The sequence below is a fragment of the Oryzias latipes genome, chromosome 2 (genome assembly GCF_053564925.1).
Source record: "Oryzias latipes strain Hd-rR chromosome 2, Olatipes_Hd-rR_3.1".
NCBI lineage: Eukaryota > Metazoa > Chordata > Actinopteri > Beloniformes > Adrianichthyidae > Oryzias > Oryzias latipes.
In genome coordinates, this window is record NC_136238.1 from 3,167,178 (window position 1) to 3,192,415 (window position 25,238).

Sequence of the window (25,238 nt, forward strand, 5' to 3'; positions counted from 1 at the left end):
ATCTTTGCTGAATTAGAGTGAAGAACCTCTGCAGGTAGTTTATGGATGAGGCTTGGGGGCGGGGCTACCTGGCCAGGGAAAGGTTTAAACCAGGGGTCAGCAACGTTTGTGACACAAAGTGTCAGTTTGACATTTTCTCCAGAACAACTGTGCTGTCACCAACAATAATGTGAACTCTGATACAAAGAAATACAGAAACATTTCCAACAGATCTGACATTTATTGTCATTCACAAACAGAAGGTCAAAAAGGTTTTAAAGGTATATTTGTTATGGCAAGCTAGGCGAGGCAGACCCAGGCGCTGGAACCCAGAACGAACACACAGGTGAGTAGATGGTAAGTAAAGTTTTAATGTAATATGGATTAGCTTGAGATCATGACGTTGCTTGTTGGAGAACAGCGGGAGAAGTTGCTGGAAGTAGCCTAAGGTAGCTGTGGCTTGAGGCGAGGTACGCGGTCGGAGTTGGCTCGTGGCGTGGCTGGAGGTCGGTGTAGGCTCGTGGCGAGGCTGGAGGCTCTCGAGGTTCAGAGAGGTTCTGTGGCTTAGGAGATCTGGTGACTCAGGTGTCCACTCGTGGTATGAATTTCCTGAAGGTGAGGCAACAACAAGGTTAGACATGAACAAACAAGACTTGACTAGAGACCAGGTTATGCACCATCAGGGGGCAACGAACTGGCGAAGAATGCTGGTTCAGGATCTCCTTAAGAAGGCCAGTTGGGTAATGAGTTGAGTGGACAAAGCTGGGATGCATCAGGAGCCAAGCAGAGAGGGGAAGGGGAGGAGAGATGACAGAGGCACCATGACAGTACCCCCCCTCAACGACCGCCTCCAGGCGGTCTGGGACAGCGAGTAGGCCAGGTAGAAGTCTTCAATCAGGGAGGGGTCCAGAATGAGCGAGCGGGAAATCCAGGACTGCTCCTCAGGACCATAACCCTCCCAGTCGACGAGGAACTGGAACCCACGGCCACGGCGTCAGACATCCATTACCCGGCTAACCGTGAAGGCGGGGGCGCCGTCCGTGACCCAGGTGGGTGGAGGGGAAGCGGACGGCGGGCACAGAGGACTGTCTATAACAGGTTTAATTTGCAAGACATGGAATGAAGGGTGTACCTTGAGAACAGCCAGGAGTTTCAGATGGACACAGGAAGGATTGATGATCCTGTCGATCTCGTAGGGTCCAATGTACCGGGGAGCCAGTTTCCGGGAGGTGGCTTGGAGGGGAACGTTCCGTGCAGAGAGCCAGACCCTCTGTCCAGGCTGGTAAGTGGGTCCCACCACCCTGTGTTGATTGGCGATGCGGCAGTTGCTCTCCTTGGTGCGGAAGAGAGCAGCCTTGGTCTGGCGGCAGATGCGTTGGCAATGCTGGAGATGTTGGACCGATGGCACCGCCAAATCGAATTCCTGGGACGGAAACAGAGGTGGTGAGAAACCAAGGGCGGCCTCGAACGCAGACACCCCAGTAACGGAGGAAGGATGTGCGTTGCGGGCGTACTCAATCCAAACCAAATACTGAGACCAGTCCTTTGTGATTTTGTGCCGCCAGACAACAAAGAGCCGCCTCCAGCTCCTGATTGGCCCTCTCAGCTTGGCCGTTTGACTGAGGATGTTATCCAGATGTGAGACTGACCGATGCTCCGATGGGGGAGCAAATGGCCTTCCAGATTTGGGAGAGAAATTGGCGTCCCCTGTCTGATGCAATATCGGACGGGATGCCATGGTGACGAAACACAAAGTTGACCAGGGTGTTTGCGGTTTCAGTGGTGGTGGGCAGTTGAGGAAGGGGAGTGAAATGAGCCATCTTAGAAAACCGGTCAATAACGGTGAAAATGACATTGTTACCATGAGAGGGTGGCAGACCGGTGATGAAATCAACTGCGACGTGAGACCAGGGGCGACTAGGAGTAGGTAGTGGCGGAAGTAGTCCAGCTGGAGCAGAGTTCGAAGACTTAGAGCGGGCGCAGGTGGTACAGGCCGCGATGTATTCATGAACGTCTCTCTCCAATGAGGGCCAGTAAAACCTCTTACGGATAAGACTGATAGTCTGATGTACTCCGCCGTGACAGGACACCTTCCAAGCATGCCCCCATGTAATGACCTCGGACCTGAGAGAAGATCGGGCAAAAAGAGTACCTCTAGGACATGGTGCATGGTTGGGCTCCTCACCTTGTGCTTGCTGGACCCGTCTTGTGTTGCTGGACCCAAATGAGGTTGCCCACGATGCAGGTTTCTGGTATGATGGTGGAGATGGAGTTTTCAGAAGGGCTGTATTTGCGGGAGAGAGCATCGGGTTTGACATTCCTACTGCCGGGTCTGTAAGTGATATTAAAATGGAATCGGTCGAAAAATAAACACCAGCGGGCTTGACGTGAGTTCAGTCTCTTGGCTATGCGTAAATACGCCAAATTCTTTTGGTCAGTCCATACTGTAAAAGGCTGTTCAGCCCCCTCCAGCCAGTGACGACACTCTACCAGAGCCAACTTGATAGCAAGCAATTCTCTGTTGCCGACATCATAATTTTGCTCTGCAGGCGATAATTTTAGTTTACCCGAGGACTCCTCCTTTTGAGAGAGGACTGCTCCCACGCCGGAATCTGAGGCATCCACCTCTACTATGAATTGTCGAGAGGGATCAGGTTGGATGAGGATGGGAGCTGAAACAAAAAGTTGCTTGAGTTTGTTGAATGCCGCCTGGGCTGCAGGTCCCCAATGAAACGGGTGATTCGTGGAAGTGAGTTTGGTTAGAGGGGTGGCGATGCTACTGTAATTCCTGAAGAAACGGCGATAGAAATTGACGAACCCCAGAAATTGCTGTGGTTTTTTCCGGGGGTTCCCAGTTACTAACAGCCTCGATCTTAGAAGGGTCCAGTCGAATGTGGCCTGCTTCAATGATAACACCCAGGAATTTTGGACAGGTCAACATTGTCAGGAGGGTTGCAAATACGAGTGGAGACGGGGGGAACAGCGGACTGGAGGCAGTTGGCCACACAATAGGCACTCCAGTTCAAAATCTGCCGATGAGACCAGTTTAGCTGAGGATTGTGTGATTTTAACCACAAAAATCCTAAAATGATGGGAGTATGTTTAGAATTAGTGATAATAAATTGAATAGTTTCTCTATGATTGCCAGATGAAATCAGAAGAATGGGTTTCGTACGGTGGGTCATGCGGGAAAGATGTTGACCCCCTAGGTCCCTGTTATCCACAATAGAAGCAAGAGCCCTCCTCACGACACTTCTGGCATTCTTCAGCAGATAATTTTGAGTGTCCTATTTACATAGATTCCTCAGATGACTTTAAAGGAGGGATGATCTGAGAGAGGGGAGGAGAGATAAGAGTAGCGGAGATGGCTTTGGTATTGTGGGATTGTTTGCGTTCATTGAACCGCTCCCTACGCCGGATGTCAGAACGGAGGGCAGCGGAGACAAGTTCCTAAAATGTGGTGGCTTCAGGTTGGGTACAAAGGTGGTCCTTGATAGGTTCATTTAAAGACTCATAGAAGACACCCTTGAGAGCTCGATCGGGCCAGCCGGCTTCTACCGCTAGGATGTGGAAGTCAATCACGTGATCGCTTACAGGAAAAAGAGTATAAAATGAGAGTATTTAGTCTTATCATTTGTTCCATTACAAGACAGAGGAACTGAGTGTCAGTTCATTCTGTCATGGTGCTTTTATTGCAAAAATATATGTTTTTACTTTTTCCTTAGTTTGATCATTATAGTTATATTATAATATAGTTATATATTTTTTTCCACAATTGGACAGTCATTCTTTTTTTTTGGAGTGATCAGTCTTAGTATTCATTTTAAAACTTGTTGACCTTTGTCAGAACAGACAGAAAGTCTGGGTTTAACCTGTTACACCCCCGCGTGTCACCGTCTTTCTATGGCAAGCTAAAGGCGTCACAAATCACCAGGAAAAGTGGTGTAAAAAATGCTTTTTGAGCATATTTTAGAAGTAGAATATAATTTACACCGTCTTGTGTTGCCCTAAGACGGGTGTAAAAAGCGGCGTTTTATCACGTACAAACCACACATCCAGAACAGCGTTCTGATGTGTCACATATGGGCATCAAAAATGCTGTAATCTTAATGCATCCATAGATGTCTGCAATGGTCTAGTGCAGGGGTGGCGAACACGCGGCTCTTGCCTCTTTGCATCTCATCGTATTTTCAATATAATGTGACGGCCTGGGGGTTAGCCCCGCAAAGACTCATGGGAAGTGGGGAATCTTGGGTGACAACCATAAGTGAGAGGGCTGGAAGCAGAAGTCTCATGCATGCTGTTTGTCAGTATGGGCGTATTGTCGGAAAGGAGAAAATGATTCTCAGTGTACTCCGCCCCCTCTGAGTCTGCCCGTAGTCGTGTGGTATTTGGGACACGGACAGCTCCCCAACGCTGTCAGTTAATCAGCAGCGTACTTCTTGCTTCCCTGCCACAGTGACGTAGCAGCTGAGTTGTTACAATACTGTGCCTAATTTCTTAACCTCTTAAACCACACTCAAATCCATCAGAGGGGATTAAAAATAAACGATAATAAAATTAAATTGGCTGTGTGCATTTTCGAAGCTGCTCCTGACATCTACGTGACCGCGGGTTACACCCAATGCCGGAAAAAATAAGTCAACATTGGCTCTGCGAAGAATGGGAAGATTCTTACTTTTTTACTGAATGGAATGGGAACTCACGATATTTATCATTATGAGCTTTTGGAAGCACTTACATTGCTCATGACAGAAAAGAACTTAACGTATCCCTGAGAAAATCAAAAGCTCTTCCTGATCTGACACAAATTGTCTCCTTTATGAACAAGTTGAAGCTTTTCAAAGTGCACATTCAAAACAACAATCTCTGTCCCACTTTCCTTCTTTGCGGAGATCACACAGCAGAAAGCTGCAATCCAAATGAATAAAGCGCAGAACGTGACGCTGCTTGCGCAACTGGATGGAAACGACTGCAGATTACTTTTATCATGGACCCTTTAATGCAGAGACTGACTGCCTGAGATCCCCGCTTGTCACTGATGAGGCAGCGAGACAACTGGAGATGATTGAGCTGAAATCTCTCTGAAAAAGGGGCCCTATTACGTTTTGGAGAACAGAGAAATCCCCGTGTGGAAAAGAGCTGCTCTCAATCTTCTGTCGATGTTCTCCTCAATATGTCTGCCAGTCCCTGTTTAGTACCTGGAAACATGAAATCAAGGCATCGGTCCGTTCTGACTGACACTCACGTTAAGGAACCGATCAGATAGTCTAAGACTGGCCCGGGGGTTAGCCCCGCCTTATGCCCCTAAGGATCATGGGAAGTGGGTAATCTTGAGTGCAAAACCATGAGCCAGGTAGCTGTTAGCAGAAGTGAGGTTCATGCTGTTTGGCTGTTTGAGTGAGGGTACACATACATTGGCCCTGAATGTGTGCAGGAGCTGCAAGAATTGTTATCTAATGGAGAAAGTTCACTGTCACTTCGTGAAGGAGATAATTTGCTGATATGCATTAGTGTAACATAAATCATCAGCTTCTGCAGGTCAATCAGTCATGTTAAATAAAACAAATGTCAAAAGCAAAAATTTTAAATGAAGGCTCAAAGTAATTTATGCTACATAAATCTGAAGTGTAATGTATTTAATGTTTTTATTATGAATATGAATTATTTGGACAGCATAAGGATGCTCTGTCCAGATGTTTGTGAATTCGTTGGTGTAAGGGACATTGAAAGAGGAATGTTTAGTTACAAAGAATTACCAGTTAAATCCTATTGTAAATTTGACATCAGAGGAGTCAGTGCCTCACCAGAATCCACCTTACTGCACGTCACTGAGTAGTTTTGTGTCAGAGAGAGGCAGAGACAAAAGTGAGATAGAGAGAGAGTGTGTGTGTGTGTGTGTGTGTGTGTGGGTGTGTGTGGGTGTGTGGGTGTGTGTGTGTGTGTGTGTGTGTGTGAGTATGAGATTAGAGAGAGGTCCCTGTGTGTGTGTGTGTGTGTAGGGGTATGTGACCTCCAGGGTTAAGTGTGTTAACTCTGGCTAAGCTGCATTGATGCGTGTATTGAAGGTGGACACCTACCTTGAAATAAACACAAGTACAATACTTGCTGTTCTGCTTTAAAGAGAGGAGTGTGTTATGGAAAATAATACAGCTTTAATTGCGTGTTTGTGTGTGTATGTCTTGGCAAGTTAGTGTGTGGTGTGGCTCTTTGACTCTCACAGAGAAAAAAATTGGCTCTTGGTGTCAAACTTGCTCGCCACTCCTGGTCAAGTGGTTAAAGCAGCTGAACTTTGTTTTTTCTCATGTGGAAATTGTGAGTTTGACTCCACAGGATAAATAAATTGCTAAACAGCCCCCCCCCCATAAAAATGTCATCTGTCAGTGTCTCATCAGGGCGGGTCCCACCTGACTGAATGGACCAAGTTCCTGGACCTCCAGCTGCATCACTGCTCCTGAAAACACTTTTCTGTCTCATTGCAGGTTGAAGGTCTGCAGTTTGTCAGAGATCGGCTGTAAAGTTCTGGCCTCAGCTCTGAAGAAAAACCCGTCTAATCTGACAGAACTGGACCTGAGCTGGAACCAGAACCTGAAGGATTCAGGAGTTCTTCGTCTGTGTGGTTTTCTGAGGAGTCCAGGCTGCAGACTGCAGACTCTGAGGTCAGACTCCATGTTTCAGTTGTGTTCACATCAATATGATGAGTACAGATGACTGACTGATGACATGACTACAGAGTGATGACTGACCCCCCCCCCCCCCCCCATTCCCACCTTACCGTATGCTGCTGCTGAGACTCTGAGGCTAGAAAGTATATTTCTGATCTTAGCTATATTGAACAGGTGAAAAAATGCAGTTTTCCACGTCTGAGATCTGTGAGCCTTAAATAATAAATCCTGGTCAAATTAAAGCTCTTCAGAACTTCTCTCTGGGTAAATGGTCTGGCTGAAGCGCTGATCTCCTCTGCCATGATCAAACTTGCTTCACTTTGTGATTCTGCACGGCTGAAAAGTGTCTGATGAAGTGTCTGAATCTTCATCTCTTCTGCTTTCTGGATCTTCTACTCTGACAGAAGAGGGATTGACAGAAAATGCTCTTTCAAATCAAATCAAATCAAACTTTATTTATAAAGCACTTTTCATATTAAAATATAACACAAAGTGCTTTACATTAAAACACAACAAAATAAAATAAAAAAATCATGATGATTAATAAATAAATAGATAAATAAATAAATAAATAAATAAACAAACAAATAAATAAATAAATAAGTAAATAGTGCCCACATCCCCGTACCTAGCCCCCCACTCCTTTCACACCTCCCACCCTTAAACCGATGGGGAAAGACAATTAGAAATAGGCTGAGCACAAGAACATGATGCTGGAAACGCTGGTAATTGGAACCTCCCCCTCTGTGAACAGCCGCATACACAGCCAAATGCAGTATCACAGGCGGGGACCGCTCCACCACAGCTAAGCGGTGATGCAGGTCCCCATCTAGAGCCGCAGTGGCTGAACAGCAGCCGACCCAGAGGGAGGGGCTCCAGCTGAGGAAGCACCGGAAATAAAAATGAATGAAAATGAGAATAAAAAAGGAAACATATTGATAAAAACAATAAAACATTGAAATACGGTAAATTAAAATTACGCTTTAAAAATCTATTTCAAGTTCATAAAACAAAACAAAATGGATCAATAAATAAAAAAAAATAAGTTAATACATATAAATAAATAAGTGAATAAATAGATAAATAAAAGGAGTAAAAATAAATAAATATATAAATAAAATTAGCTAAAAGCCAGATTAAAAAGATGGGTCTTGAGCCTTTTCTTAAAAGCATTAACGCTCTCTGCTGCCCTCAGATCCTCTGGCAGACTGTTCCATAAACGGGGGCCATAGTGCTGAAACGCAGCACTATGGAGGCAGAATTGTTCCTAATTCTGCCTCCAAGTGTTTCTTTGTTGTATTGTATGGTGTGCGCTTGTGTAGCTTGCTAGCTGCTATTTTCATCTCTGTTGTTGTGAGAAGTGGGCAGGCTGACTTTACTCAGAACAACAGAAGTTGAATTCTTCAGAGCTTGTTGTGTGTGTGACCTTCAGACACACTCCAATATTGCATTGCTCTGTCATTTCTCTCCCTCAAATGTGCCGTTAACTATCTGAACTAGTTCAGCAGCAGTCCTGGGGCCTCATTTATAAATGTTGCGTACGCACAAAAGAAGGCGTACGCCACTCTCTACGCAATAATTGAGATTTATAAAAAGCAACTTGACGGGAAAATGTGCGGTCCTTCACGCAAGCTCTGACCCAGGCGTACGCACAAAAACGGGTGAAATGAGAAACGGCGACACCGTTGGCAGATGGAAGAAACACGTGAAAGTGAAAATGACAATACTGCCTCTCAGAAATAACATGAAGACTTCACAAAGCAAGTCTTACAATTAACAGCTACACCAACACCCGTTTGATCGATCAGCAGTGAAACAAACAAAAAAGATCAAACGAAAATTCAAATGAACACATATTTGCAGAAAGAAAAGTGAAATATGTTCTGCAATATTGGCATGTTGTGCAATTCATCCTCATAAATAATATAGTTAACAGAACGAAATAATGTACAAAACTGATATTCCCGTCAATGTGTCCGTCTGGAGGAGCAGATATAGATGCAGATAGATAGATAGATAGATAGATAGATAGATAGATAGATAGATAGATAGATAGATAGATAGATAGATAGATAGATAGATAGATAGATAGATAGATAGATAGATAGATAGATAGATAGATAGATAGATAGATAGATAGATAGATAGATAGATAGATAGATTGATTGATTAATTTTCCACTGGGGAAAGTTGTTTTCATAGTAAAGCATTTCTTCATAAGCTGTGGAATTATGGTATTCATGCATATGCCTTTAGTTTGTTTTATTTTTGATAAAACCATGTATGGCGTATGTCTCAACCATTCAGAAAGCAACAAGAAATTACTTTTGCGCTGAACAATTTCCCATTTCCACGTGGATTATTACCGACATCTGTAGATTGTCAGATGTAATTAAATGGAGGGAAATAAAATGCCCCATCACAATGCGTAATGACGCACAATGGCTGATCTTGCGCTCTTAGAAGATGTGGCAAATGGAAGAATTCGGAGTGAACGCATCTTTAGACAGCAAGAAGACTTGCTGGCAAACGAGGACGACTGGCTTATGAGCCGGTTCCCACTTCCTCGAGCCGTCCTATTTGACTTTTGCGGGCTTTTTATTTCGGCCACGGTCCGAGGTTGTGAGGCTACAGTATTTACGGCGTCTGCCACCGTTTGCCGCTCACGTGCCTTTTTGCCATTAGTAATGCCCACACTGTGCCCTCCAAACAACACTTTTCTCCTCTTTTCCACCTCGCCAACGATCACTTCTACTTCACATTGAGTGAAGTTACGTTTTTTTGATTTCCTCTCTGTGTTTGCCATGGTTTCGCTATCAATTAATATTAACTTGTGGGCGTTTCACTGACTATTTATGGGCAACTATGGGCGTGTCATGAAGCCGCAAAAGCTGCGGAACATTTAGAATTGATTGTGATTTATTAAGGGAAAGATGCGTAGGATGTGCGTGCGCACGGTTTTATAAATCCGAATATTTCTGTGCGTACGCACGTCCTATGTTTCATCCGTACGCCACTTCTGACGCAAATCCTAAGCAAAGTTTTATAAATGAGGCCCCTGGTCATGAGTTCTTCAGGGCCAAACCGCTAATCCCAGTTCTTTTGGAAATCTGGACTCATTGTGGATTTCTCTGGAACACAGAGGGGGATTTCCTGTTCTAAAGGTTCTGAACAGGGTTCTGTTCATTTAGCTTTGCTGTTGGAAGATTCTACAATGTCTCTTTGATGAGTTTTCATGAATCAGCAACTTTGTCTTCATGAATCAGCAACTTTGTTTTCATGAATCTCTGTAAAATATCTGCAGGGGGTAAAAACTTTGTATATTCTCTTGATTTGTGTTGGATCCCTTAAAATGTGATCAAGATTTTCCTATTGATGAATTTTTTTACCCATGATTCAAAGTGATCATCAATTTCCAATGAACAATTCCCTTTACAATGTGATGTCATTTGAAAATGCATTTAAAAATTTAGGATTAAAGATGAATGAATGATATTTGAATTTTTGATTTGATTTGATTAGATTTTGATTTGAAATGGTTTATTTTAAACATTCAAGTAAAAATAATACACAAAAACATTAAAATCATCAGCTATACATTCATACAAAGACGTATCAAACTTAGAATAATTACACATAAAATTAAATATTGCTTGAAAGGGAGTGGAAGGAAGTGAACTTGTATAATCCACCCCTGTTCTACTGTAACCATTTTATGACATCATTTATCATTATCCAGTTCATCACTTTTATCAGACAAAATTAAGAATCCTTAAATATCAATAAAGCACATGACAAAGATGAATTATTTATTATATAAAAAAATAAGTATTTTAGAAATCAACATCAGTTTAGTTATCTACAAAATAGGCAGATTATGTTCATTAGAAAAATCATGTATGTGATTAAAAAATATGGCTGTCCTTCGTGTGTTGAAGTTGACTGTCTCGAGTTTGAGGAATAGAAAATGACAGGCTGTCATGTGGGCTGCTAGCCCAGCGCGGGATCTGCAGAAGCGATCACATCTCAAGCATTTGAAATCGGTTGAGGTTGCTACGGAGTGACGCCGGTGATGTGCCGTTGGTATTCACGTTGGCGTTGGTCTTCAATGGTTTTCATGGCTTTCTTTAAAGTTTCACGCCATTTGGATTTTTGTAGGGCTTCTTCTTCCCAGTTGTAGTGTGGAATGCCTGCTCTCTTCATGTGTAGCTTTAACACAGCTCTATAGCATAGTTTCTGTCCACCGCGGCTCCTTTTCCTTGAAAAAGTTCAGAGTAGAATACTGCTTTGGGCAATCCGACATACATACATGCCCTGCCCATCGATGTTGGGACGATGTTATTAGGGCATCAACACTGTGTTGGCACGTCTCAAAATCTCAACATACGGTCTTGCCACTTGATGTTAAGAAAGAAGCAAAGGTGGCGAAGCTGAAGTCTTGTTAGAGCCTTGATGTGTCTGCTGTAGAGAGTGGTACACTCGATAGAGTATAGCAAACAGGGAAAGCCTGCGGCTGCATATACCTTCACTTTGGTCCTACTGCTGATGTCATGGCAACTCCACAGTCTGTTTTGTAGTGCACCATATGCCTTAGTGGCAGAAAGTATTCTCTGTTCCACTTCCAGATCAGCTGAGTTTGAGTTAGTTAAGGTACTGCCCAGGTAAGTAAAACTTTCTGTTGATTTCAGTGGTTCATCATGGACCATAATCGTCTCTGGGTGTTCGTTGGATAATGTGGGAGGCTGATACAGTAGTTTGGTCTTAGAGATATTAATCTTCAATCCAAAAATCTCAGCTGCGGAGGAAAAGCGATCTACAATCTGTTGCATATCAGATGCGTTACTACAGCGGTGGGCAAACTACGGGCCGCGGGCTGGATCCGGCCCGCCTCCATGTTTGGTCCGGCCCGCTGAACAATATCAGAGACCCATGTTTTTTTGTTTTTTTTAATCTGGCCAGACGATCAAGACTTGACATTTTCTTCCCCACTTCTGCAGTCTGTGCTCCAACCTTAAAGCCTCTATAATCTGTCAAACACAACACAAGACAGTCTTTCCTTTCTACGTCGCAGTTCATCTTTCCCGGTTTAGCTCATTCTTTTAGAGCGATTATGCTGCCTTTTTTATACAGCGTACCCTGTTCTGTGTGCAGATTGGCTAGAGACCTTGTCAATCAATTAGGGTTGGGCGATGTCTCCTAATTTGGCCGTTGACGATGTTTGCTGTCAACCATCGGGATGGACGATTTTTCGTTCTTATATAACTGCTATTCGTTATTTTGCTTTTTTCATTTTATTTCCCAACTAATGGTTAATCCGCGATGATCCAGTATAAACTGACGGAAGTGACTTTAACAGAAAAAGTAACAAGCAAGATAGAAAAGAAGTAGCCCACTCCCGCACTTAGCGAAGTGGACCGGCGGAGTGCGGATTTACAGCTTTGTGTTTGATGGGAAGGGGGGGGGGTACATGAGCGGTATGTGTGGGAGATTTAAGACTGCGATCCGTCCCGCAGCTCTAGGGGTACAAGCAACCGAACTCAGAACCGGGTCTAAACGTGTGTCTGAGCACAGCTCGGATCGTCAGCAGACACAGAGGTTTGAGCATCAAAGCAGAAATGTCGCTCAGTCCTTAGAAAACATTCAAACAATCACGTGGATTTGTGTTTCCAGTCGTGTCCCGACTAAATAAAGGCTGATGTTATTCACAGGATGCAGCACCACCCAAAGCTAACGTTGTTAGCCCGTGTTAGCATACTGCTAATCCTGGCTCCGTTCAGAAAAAGCACTGACCACACGGATTAAAATTCAAATGATGAGCGAACAGGTGTTTCATAATAACCGTAACATTATTAAAAGCACGTTTAGAAGAGCATCTCGTATTTTACCGAGCTGACATGTCAATGTATATAGCCGCTCGGCGCTGTTATGTTTGTATTGAATTGTTACATTCAATAAAGTTTGGAAAAAAAACCGCTCGGCGAAAGTTGTATCCCCTTCCGGTTTTCAAACTGCGCATGTGCGAATGATTTATTCCGACCGAAATTGTGACCTTAGTGAACGTTTTTATATTCTGAAAACATTTTTCTGGGCCCATCTACACGGTTGGATTCTAATCCGACCATTGATCCCATCAAGATATTTTGTACATGTAACCGCGGCTTATGGTGTCGACGCGCAACGTGGCGGGGGCGTGGCATCACGATGGTGGTCTCTCCATCGGGATGTCAGTCACCCATCACGATGGACGACGTCCATCGGCACAACCCTACAATCAATCTCCTCAGTCCGTGCCGTGTCTCCTAGAAACACAGATCTCTTCAGAGCTTAAGAAATCTGTGATCGATCACATCTTTGTTTTCATTCTAAGATCCTGGACCTCATTTCTAGGAAGGTTTGAGAATTTAAACAAGAAAAAAGGGAGAAAATGTTCATGTTTGTGTGAGAAAGCTGTATTTAGGCAGTGAGGAGTTTTACTGTCATACACGTCTGTAATCAGACTCCGTGGATTTCACCGATCTTGGTTATTTTTAGAACTCCTGCAATAAACGAGGAACTTTGTACTGGTAAAAAGGTCGTGCAGATATATTTGTAGCTGCAGCAGGAGACATAGAAATGTGCTTTTTCATTATTACTGGATGAGAAACAGACGTGCAGCGGGTCACAGCGCAGCTGCAGTCCTCAAAATCTCAGTGGAATTTATGACTGGAGAGGATCCTTTATTTATTTATAGATATTTGGTCATTGTTCTATTTCATAAATAGTGTTATTTATTTTATTAAAAGGGTCATGAATGAATGAAAATTTATTCATACAGCACTTTACAACTCCTTGAAGGTACCAAAGGGCTTCACAATAAAAAAGAGATCTAAAATGGGAGCAAAAGTTTTAAACTAAGAACTCTAGAATGTTTTGTTTTAGAATATAATTTTCCATCCAAATGTTTTTATCTACATTCCATGTTATATCATTCTCACTGCACGCATCTGCTCGTGGTCTGGCCCTTTTATCCAATGTTAGAACCCAATGTGGCCCGCCAGTTAAAATAATTGCCCACCCTTGCGTTACTAGCTAGATGGGCTGAGTCATCAGCATGAAGTAGTTCTCTGACACACGTCCTGTGTCTTAGTGTGGGCACGAAGACGGGCGAGGTTGAAGAGTTTACCATCAGTTCTTGTGCGAATGAAGACACCCTTGTTTGGGCCTTCTTTCATAGTATCCAGTACAGCTGTAAGATGAAGAGAGAAGAGGATTGGTGCCAGTACACAGCTAGGGATGGGTATCGTTAAGGTTTTAACAGTACTACTACTCTTATCGATACTGCTTATCCATCCGGTATTTTAACGATACTCTTATCGATACTTTATGAGGACGAAAAAAAAATGAATAAATAACAAATTAAGAACATAAAGTGCATCAAAGGGCATCAAAGGGACTCCTTGACGCAAACTTCATTAATTTTACACGGATATGGGTGTTCTTAGTATATAGGGGGATAAAAGGATTTTTTTCGGGGGGCAGTCACGTGTCCCCTACGAGATCACCACTGTCTGTGTGCGCGCTCCCTTGCCTTGTGTGTGTGCGCGGGCGTACTGTCTGAACAGCTCCGCCCCCCCGTGTGCACAAATAGCCAGACAAACCTCTCTTGTTCAGCGAAAACAGCGAAATTAACATCATCGTTAATTAAAGGAAAATTGACTGACTTGATGAGTTAAATATGGCAGATAACGTTTATATCTTGTGGGACACAAAAAAAGCCACTTCTCCAGTGCAGATAGCAGACCGTTCAGGTCAGTTCTTAACGATACTGCGGTCCTGAAGAATGTGACCCTGGGGCTCGTACAAAACCGGGGCTCGGTACCCATCCCTGCTTCACGCCATGGTTAACTGGAAAGGTGTCACTGGGTCCACTACCAACTGAAACCTGTGCCCTCATTCCATCATGAAATTGCCTAATAATGTTAATACTATATCAGTAAATTAAACATACCACTCTTTCAGTAATAATTAGAAATCAATTTTACTAATTTAAATAATTAACAGAATTATTTTTATCTTTATTTTCTTTGTAATTTTTAGTTTTTTTTATTATGAAGCAATGCTTTGAAATAAAATAAAATAACAATTCTGTGAATTGTCAAAAAAAATAGACTCTTCTTAAGTCAAAGCTTTAAATCAAAATAAAATCTATTGGAATTTAAACTTTTGTTTGTTTTGTTCCATAATTCAGATGAAAATCCATTTTCAACCCCCAGTTACATTACATTTTAAAAATATATTAAATCTACTGCATTTTCATTAAACTTCATGTTTTCAGGTCAACAAAAAAAAGAAATTGCTAAACAGCCCCCCCCCCCCCCCCCCCCCCCCCCATGCATTATGCATTTTTATTTCCAGGTCGTCATGATTTTTCATCCAAAATCTACGACGGAGTTTTAGGGCCACGGTGAGGAAATACAATTCTGGCCAACATGACGAGATTAAAGTCGTCATGTCGACTTTAATCTCGTCATGACGAGAAAAAACTCGACACAAAGTTTCGAGAAAAAACTTGTCGTGTCGAGATAAAAGTCGAAATAAAGTTTCGAGATCAAAGTCGCAATGTTGCGCGAGAGCAGAGAAACTGAGTCTTTCAGGAGTATTCAGTGTTATGGCTTATGTTAGTGAGCTAGTGGCTTTGTATTTAAGAGTTTACAAAAGAGTTTTACGGCCACCAATAAAAGTAATTTTATTAGCAGATAAAAACTCGTACATTCACGGGAAAAAAGTCATAGATTAACAAGGAGAAAACCCCGTAGTGGTCTGTTTATCGGAGCTTAGTTTGAAGATGAAATATGTGGAGCCTTTTGTGAAGCTTCATTGCCGGATTATTATAGGTTTAAAACAAAGAGATTCTGAACCTTTTGGCGACTCAAAATCAGATTATTTTCCGTGTAGCAGTCTTTCCGGGGTTCGGTGTCAGTAAAGCAGACTTTCATCACTAAAATAAGGAGCTCAGAGACACGTTTGGGTGTAGAGGACCGCTGCAGCCTTTATTCTCCTTTTCATTCACATAACCTGAAGTTCATTTGTCACATTACGTCATGAACCTGTCACCTGAACACCAATGCGGATGCAAACAGTGTTACATACGCCCCCTCCTGCAGATGAAGCGACCGGTTTGATCATTACAAAACAAAGATGAATGAAAATAGTCTGTTATATTAGCATTACAACGTTGAAAAAGGCAAAAAGTGCTTCTCCTCCTCAGACGGAAGCGTCACACAAACATAGAGATCTTGTCTTTGGTGGAGGAAGAAAGGATTCAAGCAGACAGCTGCAGGGACACCCGATGGCTTCATCGGGCTGCAGAGATCCTGCAAACCAACCATCAATAAATAAAACTTTAATGAATCGTAAATCAATCAAATGAGCCTCCAGACATTTGGGACGTTACCAATAAACATTCAGCTCACCTGTTCAACAAAGTTTAGTCGGTCTGCTCTGCTGCTGCACGGTGTTCACCTGCTGCTCTGCATGCTGCTCACTTCCACAATAATCTCGTAAATTTAGTTTTTTTCTCTCGCGCGCAACATTGCGACTTTAATCTCGAAACTTTATTTCGACTTTTATCTCGACAAGACGAGTTTTTTCTCGAAACTTTGTGTCAAGTTTTTTCTCGTCAAGACAAGATTAAAGTCGACATGACGACTTTAATCTCGCCACGTTGGCCAGAATTTTTTTTTTCCTCACCGTGGCCCTAAAACTCCGTCGTAAAAATCTTTCCTGAAAATGTCATCTGTCAGTGTCTCATCAGGGCGGGTCCCACCTGACTGAATGGACCAAGTTCCTGGACCTCCAGCTGCATCACTGCTCCTGAACACACTTTTCTGTCTCATTGCAGATTGGAGAACTGCAGTTTGTCAGAGATCAGCTGTGAAGTTCTGGGCTCAGCTCTGAAGAAAAACCCGTCCAATCTGAAATACCTGGACCTGAGCAGGAACCAGAACCTGCAGGATCCAGGAGTTCTTCATCTGTGTGGTTTTCTGGAGAGTCCAGACTGCAGACTGCAGACTCTGAGGTCAGACTCCATGTTTCAGTTGTGTTCACATCAATATGATGAGTCCAGATGACTGACTGATGACATGACTACAGAGTGATGACTGACCCCCCCATTCCCACCTTACCGTATGCTGCTGCTGAGACTCTGAGGCTCCTTTTTCTCTTTTTTCAGAGGTTCTCATGTAGATCTAGTCTGACAATAATCCTGTCCACAGAGGAATGTTTTCAGTCTAACTTTGAATGTAGAAACTGAGTCGGCCTCTCTTCCATGAGCTGGGAGTTTATTCCATAAGACAGGGGCTTGGTGGCTAAACGCTCTACCTCCAACTGTATTTTGACTAATTCTAGGAACCACAAGCAGTCCTGCATTTAGTGAGTGAAGTGTTCTGATTGGATGGTAAGGGACTATGAGGTCTTTGATATAGGATGGGGTCATTCCATGTAAGGCCTTTTAGGTTAACAGGAGGATCTTGAACTGGATTCTAGGATCAACTGGGATCCAGTGAAGTGAAACTAACACAGGAGTGATGTGATTTCTTCTGCTAGTTCCTGCTAACAATCTAGCTGCTGCGTTCTGAACAAGCTGGAGACTTCTTAAGGAACTCTTAGGACACGCTGCTAACAAAGAGTTACAGTAATCCAGTCTAGACGTAACAAATGCATGGATGAGTTTTTCAGCATCACTTTTAGAAAGTAGATTTCTGATCTTAGCTATATTGAACAGGTGAAAAATGCAGTTTTCCATGTCTGAGATCTGTGAGCCTTAAATGATAAATCCTGGTCAAATCAAAGCTCTTCAGAACTTCTCTCTGGGTAAATGGTCTGGCTGAAACGCTGATCTCCTCTACCATGATCAAACTTGCTTCACTTTGCAGATCAATTATCCAAAATACATGCAGATTATATACTTCAGAAAAACAATGCATATGATTAAAAAATAATACTATATCAGTAAAATAAACATAATACTGTTTCAGAAATGTTCATAGCAAAAATTGATCAAGTATCAAAAGTTAAAATATGTGCAAATTATTTTTCATTAGAAAAAATCATGAATCCATATTTGGAGCAAGTGAAGTAAAATAATTAGAAATCAATCAATTTAACCATCTTCAATAATTGACAGAGAATTCTTTTTATCTTTATATTCTTTTTACATTTTTATTATAAGGTAATGCTGTGAAATAAAATAAAATGAGAAAAAGGTCCACATTCAGGAATCAGGAAATCTTTATTGTCATTTTATCACATGATAAAACGAAATTAGGCTTTCTGGTCCCGGGCCAGCCGTTTACATTCAGACATAAATAAATAATATAATATCAATGTCATATCAATATGTTACGGTGTGGTTCCTGGTGAGTATTGCACAGAAAGTATGTTTCAAATTGCACAGTATATTATATTAATTACTGCACAGCCCTGTGATATTGCACTTTAGAATTAGCTTGTTGTCCATGGAGGGGGGGTGGGGGGGTGCAGTGATCAACCGGAGTTCAGCTGTCTGACTGCTTCAAGGAATAAACTGTTCCTCAGTCTGGAGGTCCTGCTCTTTATGCTCCTCAGTCTCCTGCCTGAGGGGAGCAGGGAGAACAGAGGGTGTCAGGGGTGAGTGGGGTCTTTCAGGATGTGGGAGGCCCGTTTCCTGCATCTGGTCGTATAGAGGTCAGTGGTGGACGGCAGGCTGCAGCCCACAGTCCTCTGTGCAGCTTTGGTCACTCGTTGCAGAGCTTTCCTCTCTGCTGCAGAGCAGCTGCCGTGCCACACTGTGATGCAGGAGGTCATGATGCTCTCCACCACACACCTGTAGAAGGAGGCCAGGACGCTCTCCACCACACACCTGTAGAAGGAGGTCAGGACGCTCTCCACCACACACCTGTAGGAGGCCAGGACGCTCTCCACCACACACCTGTAGAAGGAGGTCAGGACGCTCTCCACCACACACCTGTAGGAGGCCAGGACGCTCTCCACCACACACCTGTAGAAGGAGGTCAGGACGCTCTCCACCACACACCTGTAGAAGGAGGCCAGGACGCTCTCCACCACACACCTGTAGGAGGCCAGGACGCTCTCCACCACACACCTGTAGAAGGAGGTCAGGACGCTCTCCACCACACACCTGTAGAAGGAGGCCAGGACGCTCTCCACCACACACCTGTAAAAGGAGGTCAGGACGCTCTCCACCACACACCTGTAGGAGGCCAGGACGCTCTCCACCACACACCTGTAGAAGGAGGTCAGGACGCTCTCCACCACACACCTGTAGAAGGAGGCCAGGACGCTCTCCACCACACACCTGTAGAAGGAGGTCAGGACGCTCTCCACCACACACCTGTAGGAGGCCAGGACGCTCTCCACCACACACCTGTAGAAGGAGGTCAGGACGCTCTCCACCACACACCTGTAGAAGGAGGCCAGGACGCTCTCCACCACACACCTGTAGGAGGCCAGGACGCTCTCCACCACACACCTGTAGAAGGAGGTCAGGACGCTCTCCACCACACACCTGTAGAAGGAGGTCAGGACGCTCTCCACCACACACCTGTAGAAGGAGGCCAGGACGCTCTCCACCACACACCTGTAAAAGGAGGTCAGGACGCTCTCCACCACACACCTGTAGGAGGCCAGGACGCTCTCCACCACACACCTGTAGAAGGAGGTCAGGACGCTCTCCACCACACACCTGTAGAAGGAGGCCAGGACGCTCTCCACCACACACCTGTAGAAGGAGGTCAGGACGCTCTCCACCACACACCTGTAGGAGGCCAGGACGCTCTCCACCACACACCTGTAGAAGGAGGTCAGGACGCTCTCCACCACACACCTGTAGAAGGAGGCCAGGACGCTCTCCACCACACACCTGTAGGAGGCCAGGACTCTCTCCACCACACACCTGTAGAAGGAGGTCAGGACGCTCTCCACCACACACCTGTAGAAGGAGGTCAGGACGCTCTCCACCACACACCTGTAAAAGGAGGTCAGGACGCTCTCCACCACACACCTGTAGGAGGCCAGGACGCTCTCCACCACACACCTGTAGGAGGCCAGGACGCTCTCCACCACACACCTGTAGAAGGAGGTCAGGACGCTCTCCACCACACACCTGTAGAAGGAGGCCAGGACGCTCTCCACCACACACCTGTAGAAGGAGGTCAGGACGCTCTCCACCACACACCTGTAGGAGGCCAGGACGCTCTCCACCACACACCTGTAGAAGGAGGTCAGGACGCTCTCCACCACACACCTGTAGAAGGAGGCCAGGACGCTCTCCACCACACACCTGTAGGAGGCCAGGACTCTCTCCACCACACACCTGTAGGAGGCCAGGACACTCTCCACCACACCTGTAGAAGGAGGTCAGGACGCTCTCCACCACACACCTGTAGAAGGAGGTCAGGACTGAGATCCCCATCCCAGCACGCCTGAGCCTCCTCAGGAAATAGAGGCGCTGGTGTGCCTTCTTGACCAGGCAGGAGGTGTTGGTGCTCCAGGTAAGGTCGCTGGAGATGTGCACGCCCAGATACCTGAAGCTGGAAACCACTTCCACCACGTCCCCTCCAATGTGAATGGGGAGAGGGGGGCATCTGTCCTTCCTGAAATCCAAGATCATCTCCTTGGTCTTCTTCCCGTTGATACAGAGGTTGTTGTCTCTGCACCAGCTCTCCAGATGTTCCACCTCCTGCCTGTAGTCGGACTCATCGTTGTTGGAGATGCGTCCAACCACAGCTGTGTCATCCGCAAACTTCACGATCAGACAGCTGGGGTGACTCGCTGTGCAGTCGTGCGTGAGCAGGGTGAACAGGAGGGGGCTCAGCACACAGCCCTGGGGGGAGCCCGTGCTGAGGGTGATCGGGGAGGAGGAGACGTTGCGGATTTTCACAGACTGTGGTCTGTCTGTCAGGAAGTCCAAGACCCAGTCGCACGGAGTGGGGCTCAGTCCAAGTGTGTGTAGTTTTTGGGTGAGGGTCTGCGGGATGATGGTGTTAAAAGCTGATGTGACGTCCACGAAGAGCAGTCGAACGTACGTGTTCTTGACAATTCTGTCGATTGTCCAAAATAAAAAGACTTTTCTTAAATCAAAGTAAAATCTATTGGAATTTAAACTTTTATTTTTTTGGTCCATAATTCAGATGAAAATCCATGTTTAACTCTCAGTTCCATTTCATTTTAAAGTTAAATCTACTGCATTTTCTTTAAACTTCATGTTTTTGGGTCAGCATATACAGTCCCTGACAAAAGTCTTATCGCTTATCCATTTTGTAGAAACTAAAGCGTATAGCCTCACATTTAATGAATCCATTGGTCTTAGAAATGTCGCATATGAAAGCTAAAACCCTCCCAAATTATGTTCAATATACTAAAATAAAATTGCTTCACTTAAGAAAGATTGATCATTTAATGAACACAGAACGGTCACATTTTGGCAAGACAAAAGTTTTGTCGCCTACAGAGAGTAATGTGAAAATGTAACAAATAATTTACTTCAAAACAAAAATATGTTGCATAACATCAGTGAATTAAGTAGTGCTACTGTGAGATCCATATTTATTATCTTGTATGACTTCCATGAGCTTGAAGGACAGCATCCATGCGGTTTGACAATGATTCATACAATTTATGGATGAAGTCATCAGGAATAGCAAAGAAAGCAGTCTTCCATGCCTCCCAGAGTTCATCAAGATTCTTTGGTTTGGTCTTCCATTCTACCCCAGACATGCTCAATGATGTTCATGTCTGGTGACTGGGCTGGCCAGTCCTGGAGCACCTTGAGGAACTTTGATGTAGAGATGGAAGTATGCGATGGAGCACCATCCTGCTGCAGAATTTGACCCCTTTTATGGTTGGGAATGTAAGAGGTACCTAAAACTTCTTGATATTTTAGGCTATTGATATTGCCTTCCACCCTGCAAATGTTTCGCACACCCCCATACTGGATGTAACCCCAGACCATGATTTTTCCGCCACCAAACTTAACTGTTTTCTGGGTGAATCTTGGGTATATGCGGGCTCCAGTTGGTCTCCTGTGATGTAATTCAACTGAAGACTCATCTGAGAAATCCACCTTCTGCCACTTTTCCAGCGTCCATCCTTTTAGCAGGCTGTGGGCCTTGGCAAATGCCACACGTTTTTTCAATTGCCTTTTGTTTAGTGCTGGTTTCTGGGCACTGATTTGACCATGGAGGCCATTTTGAGACAGAATTATACAAACTGTTCTGGTTGACACAGGGACTTGAGGTGACCAGGCCTGGTGGAGCTCTGCTGCTGTGGAAAAGGGGCTGGCCTTGGATTTTCGAACCAACAAATGGTCCTCCCGAGCAGTTGTCTTGCGGACCTGGGCTTGTCAAAAACATCTCCAGTCTCTTCAAATCTTTTTCTTATTCTTTGTACTTGACGCTGAGACACATTGAAGGTGTCAGCCACCTCAGCAGTGGATCTGGTCTTCAGCCTCTTGATAATCAACGCTTTGGTCTCAGGGTGAATCTTAGGCATGTTGTCAGAGGTCAAGTTGCAGTTGATGTGAAGGCCTGGTGTGCTGGGGTTCTTTTTATACCCACCCACTAGTTGATTGATCAGTAATTGACACAGGTGAGGCTGTAATCTAGGATTGGGTGCATCATATGACAAGGCCACAAAACTTTTGTCTTGCCAAAATGTGACCTTTCTGTGTTCATTAAATGACCAATCTTTCTTAAGTGAAGCAGTTTTATTTTAGTATATTGAACATAATTTGGGAGGGTTTTAGCTTTCATATGCGACATTTCTAAAACCAATGGATTCATTAAAAGTAAGGTTATACGCTTTTGTTTCTACAAAATGGATAAGCGACAAGACTTTTGTCAGGGACTGTAAACAAATTCCAAAACAGCCACCCCCCCCATGCATAATTCATTTTTTATTTCCAGGTCTTTATGACTTTTCATCCAAAATCTCTCCTGAAAATGTCATCTGTCAGTGTCTCATCAGGGCGGGTCCCACCTGACTGAATGGACCAAGTTCCTGGACCTCCAGCTGCATCACTGCTCCTGAACACACTTTTCTGTCTCATTGCAGGTTGGAGAGATGCAGTTTGTCAAAGATCAGCTGTAAAGGTCTGGGCTCAGCTCTGAAGAAAAACCCGTCCAATCTGACACACCTGGACCTGAGCATAAACAAACTGCTGGATTCAGGAGTTGTTCATCTGTGTGGTTTTCTGGAGAGTCCAGACTGCAGACTGCAGACTCTGAGGTCAGACTCCATGTTTCAGTTGTGTTCACATCAATATGATGACTGACAGATGACCGACTGATGACATGACTACAGAGTGATGACTGACCCCCCCCATTCCCACCTTACCGTATGCTGCTGCTGAGACTCTGAGGCTCCTTTCTCTCTTTTTTCAGAGGTTCTCATGTAGATCTAGTCTGACAATAATCCTGTCCACAGAGGAATGTTTTCAGTCTAACTTTAAATGTAGAAACTGAGTCGGCCTCTCTTCCATGAGCTGGGAGTTTATTCCATAAAACAGGGGCTTGGTGGCTAAACGCTCTACCTCCAAATGTACTTTTTACTAATTCTCGGAACCACAAGCAGTCCTGCATTTAGTGAGTGAAGGTTTCTGATTGAATGGTAAGGCACTATGAGGTCTTTGATATAGGATGGGGTCACACCATGTAAGGCCTTATAGGTTAACAGGAGGATCTTGAACTTGATTCTGGAATCAACTAGGAACCAGTGAAGTGAAACTAACACAGGAGTGATGTGATCTCTTCTGGTAGTTCCTGCTAACAATCTAGCCAATGACCTCTATCGCTAGAGGAGACACGCCTGCTTGGGAAACCAGGCCAAAAGTGGTGGAGCGCGACGCCATCTTGGTGAGGTCGTCGGTGCCCACATGACAATGATTTCTATTGCCTTTGGTGGCATCTAATTAGATTTTGTATAATATATATATATATATATATATATATATATATATATATATATATATATATATATATATATATATGCAAGTCACGACACACCAACCTGTGCACAGCCTGGATTGATTACAAGAAGGCCTATGACTCAATGCCACACACATGGATCACTGAATGCTTGGAGCTGTACAACATCAACAGGACTCTAAGAGACTTCATAGGAAACTCAATGAAGCTGTGGAAAACCACCCTTGAAGCCAATGGGAATCCACTTGCACAAGTGTCCATCAAATGTGGGATATACCAAGGTGATGCTCTGTCCCCACTGCTGTTCTGCATAGGTCTGAACCCCCTCAGCCAAATAATCAACAAGACTGGCTATGGATACCGACTCAGAAATGGGGCCAACATCAGTCACCTCCTCTACATGGATGACATCAAGCTATATGCTAAGAGCGAGCGTGACATTGACTCCCTGATCCACACCACCAGGATCTACAGTACTGACATTGGGATGTCATTCGGGCTCGAGAAATGCAGCCGGATGGTGACAAAGAGAGGCAAGGTAGTCCACACAGGAGGGGTCTCACTCCCAGAAGGAACAATAGCAGACATCGAGGACAGTTACAAGTACATTGGAATTCCGCAGGCAAATGGCAACCTGGAGCAGGCAACAAGGAAAGCTGCAACAGCTAAATACCTCCAACGAGTAAGGCAAGTCCTGAGAAGCCAGCTCAATGGCAAAAATAAGACCCGGGCAATAAACAGCTACGCACTGCCAGTTATCAGATACCCTGCAGGAATAATAAGATGGCCAAAGGAAGAGATACAGACCACGGATGTTAAGACACGAAAGCTCCTCACCATGCATGGAGGGTTTCATCCCAAATCCAGCACCCTGAGACTGTATGCTAGCCGCAAGGAAGGAGGCCGAGGACTTGTGAGCGTAGAAGCCACTATCCAGGATGAGACATCCAAGATGCATGAGTACATCAAGCTCAAGGCCCCAACTGACAGTGTGCTCAGTGAATGTCTCAGGCAATGGAGAGCAGAGGATACAGTGCTGGAGGACAGATCCTCATGGGAGGACAAACCCCTACATGGGATGTACAACCGGACCATAACTGAAGTGGCTGATATCAAGAAGTCCTACCAATGGCTAGAAAGGGCTGGCCTACAGGACAGCACTGAAGCGCTCATCCTGACAGCTCAGGAACAAGCCCTGAGCACCAGAGCAATGGAGGCTCAGATCTACCACACCAGACAAGACCCAAGTTGTAGGCTGTGCAAAGAGGCGCCTGAAACAATCCAGCACATAACTGCAGGATGTAAGATGCTGGCAGGTAAAGCATTCATGGAGCGCCACAATCAAGTGGCTGGAATAATATACAGGAACATGTGTGCAGAATATGAACTGGAAACCCCAAGGTCAAAATGGGAAACACCTCCGAAGGTAGCAGAAAATGAGAGGGCAAAGATCCTGTGGGACTTCAAGATCCAGACTGATGGGATGGTAATGGCGAACCAACCAGACATTGTAGTGGTGGATAAAGAACAGAGGAAAGCCATTGTGGTGGATGTGGCAGTGCCAAGAGATGGGAACATCAGGAAGAAGGAACATGAGAAACTGGAGAAATACCAGGGACTCAGAGAAGAACTG

General features: G+C 44.5%; 1 protein-coding gene across 1 annotated transcript in view; it reads left to right on the forward strand.

Moving 5' to 3' along the window:
• The window catches only part of LOC144983613 (NACHT, LRR and PYD domains-containing protein 12-like), a 62,072-nt gene that overhangs the window by 12,834 nt on the left and 24,000 nt on the right, over nt 1–25,238 (forward strand). The window contains exons 4-6 of the mRNA XM_078930490.1: nt 6,462–6,638; nt 16,525–16,701; nt 22,734–22,907. Of these exons, the coding sequence (XP_078786616.1) occupies nt 6,462–6,638; nt 16,525–16,701; nt 22,734–22,907 (528 nt within the window). The remainder of the gene's footprint in view (nt 1–6,461; nt 6,639–16,524; nt 16,702–22,733; nt 22,908–25,238) is intronic.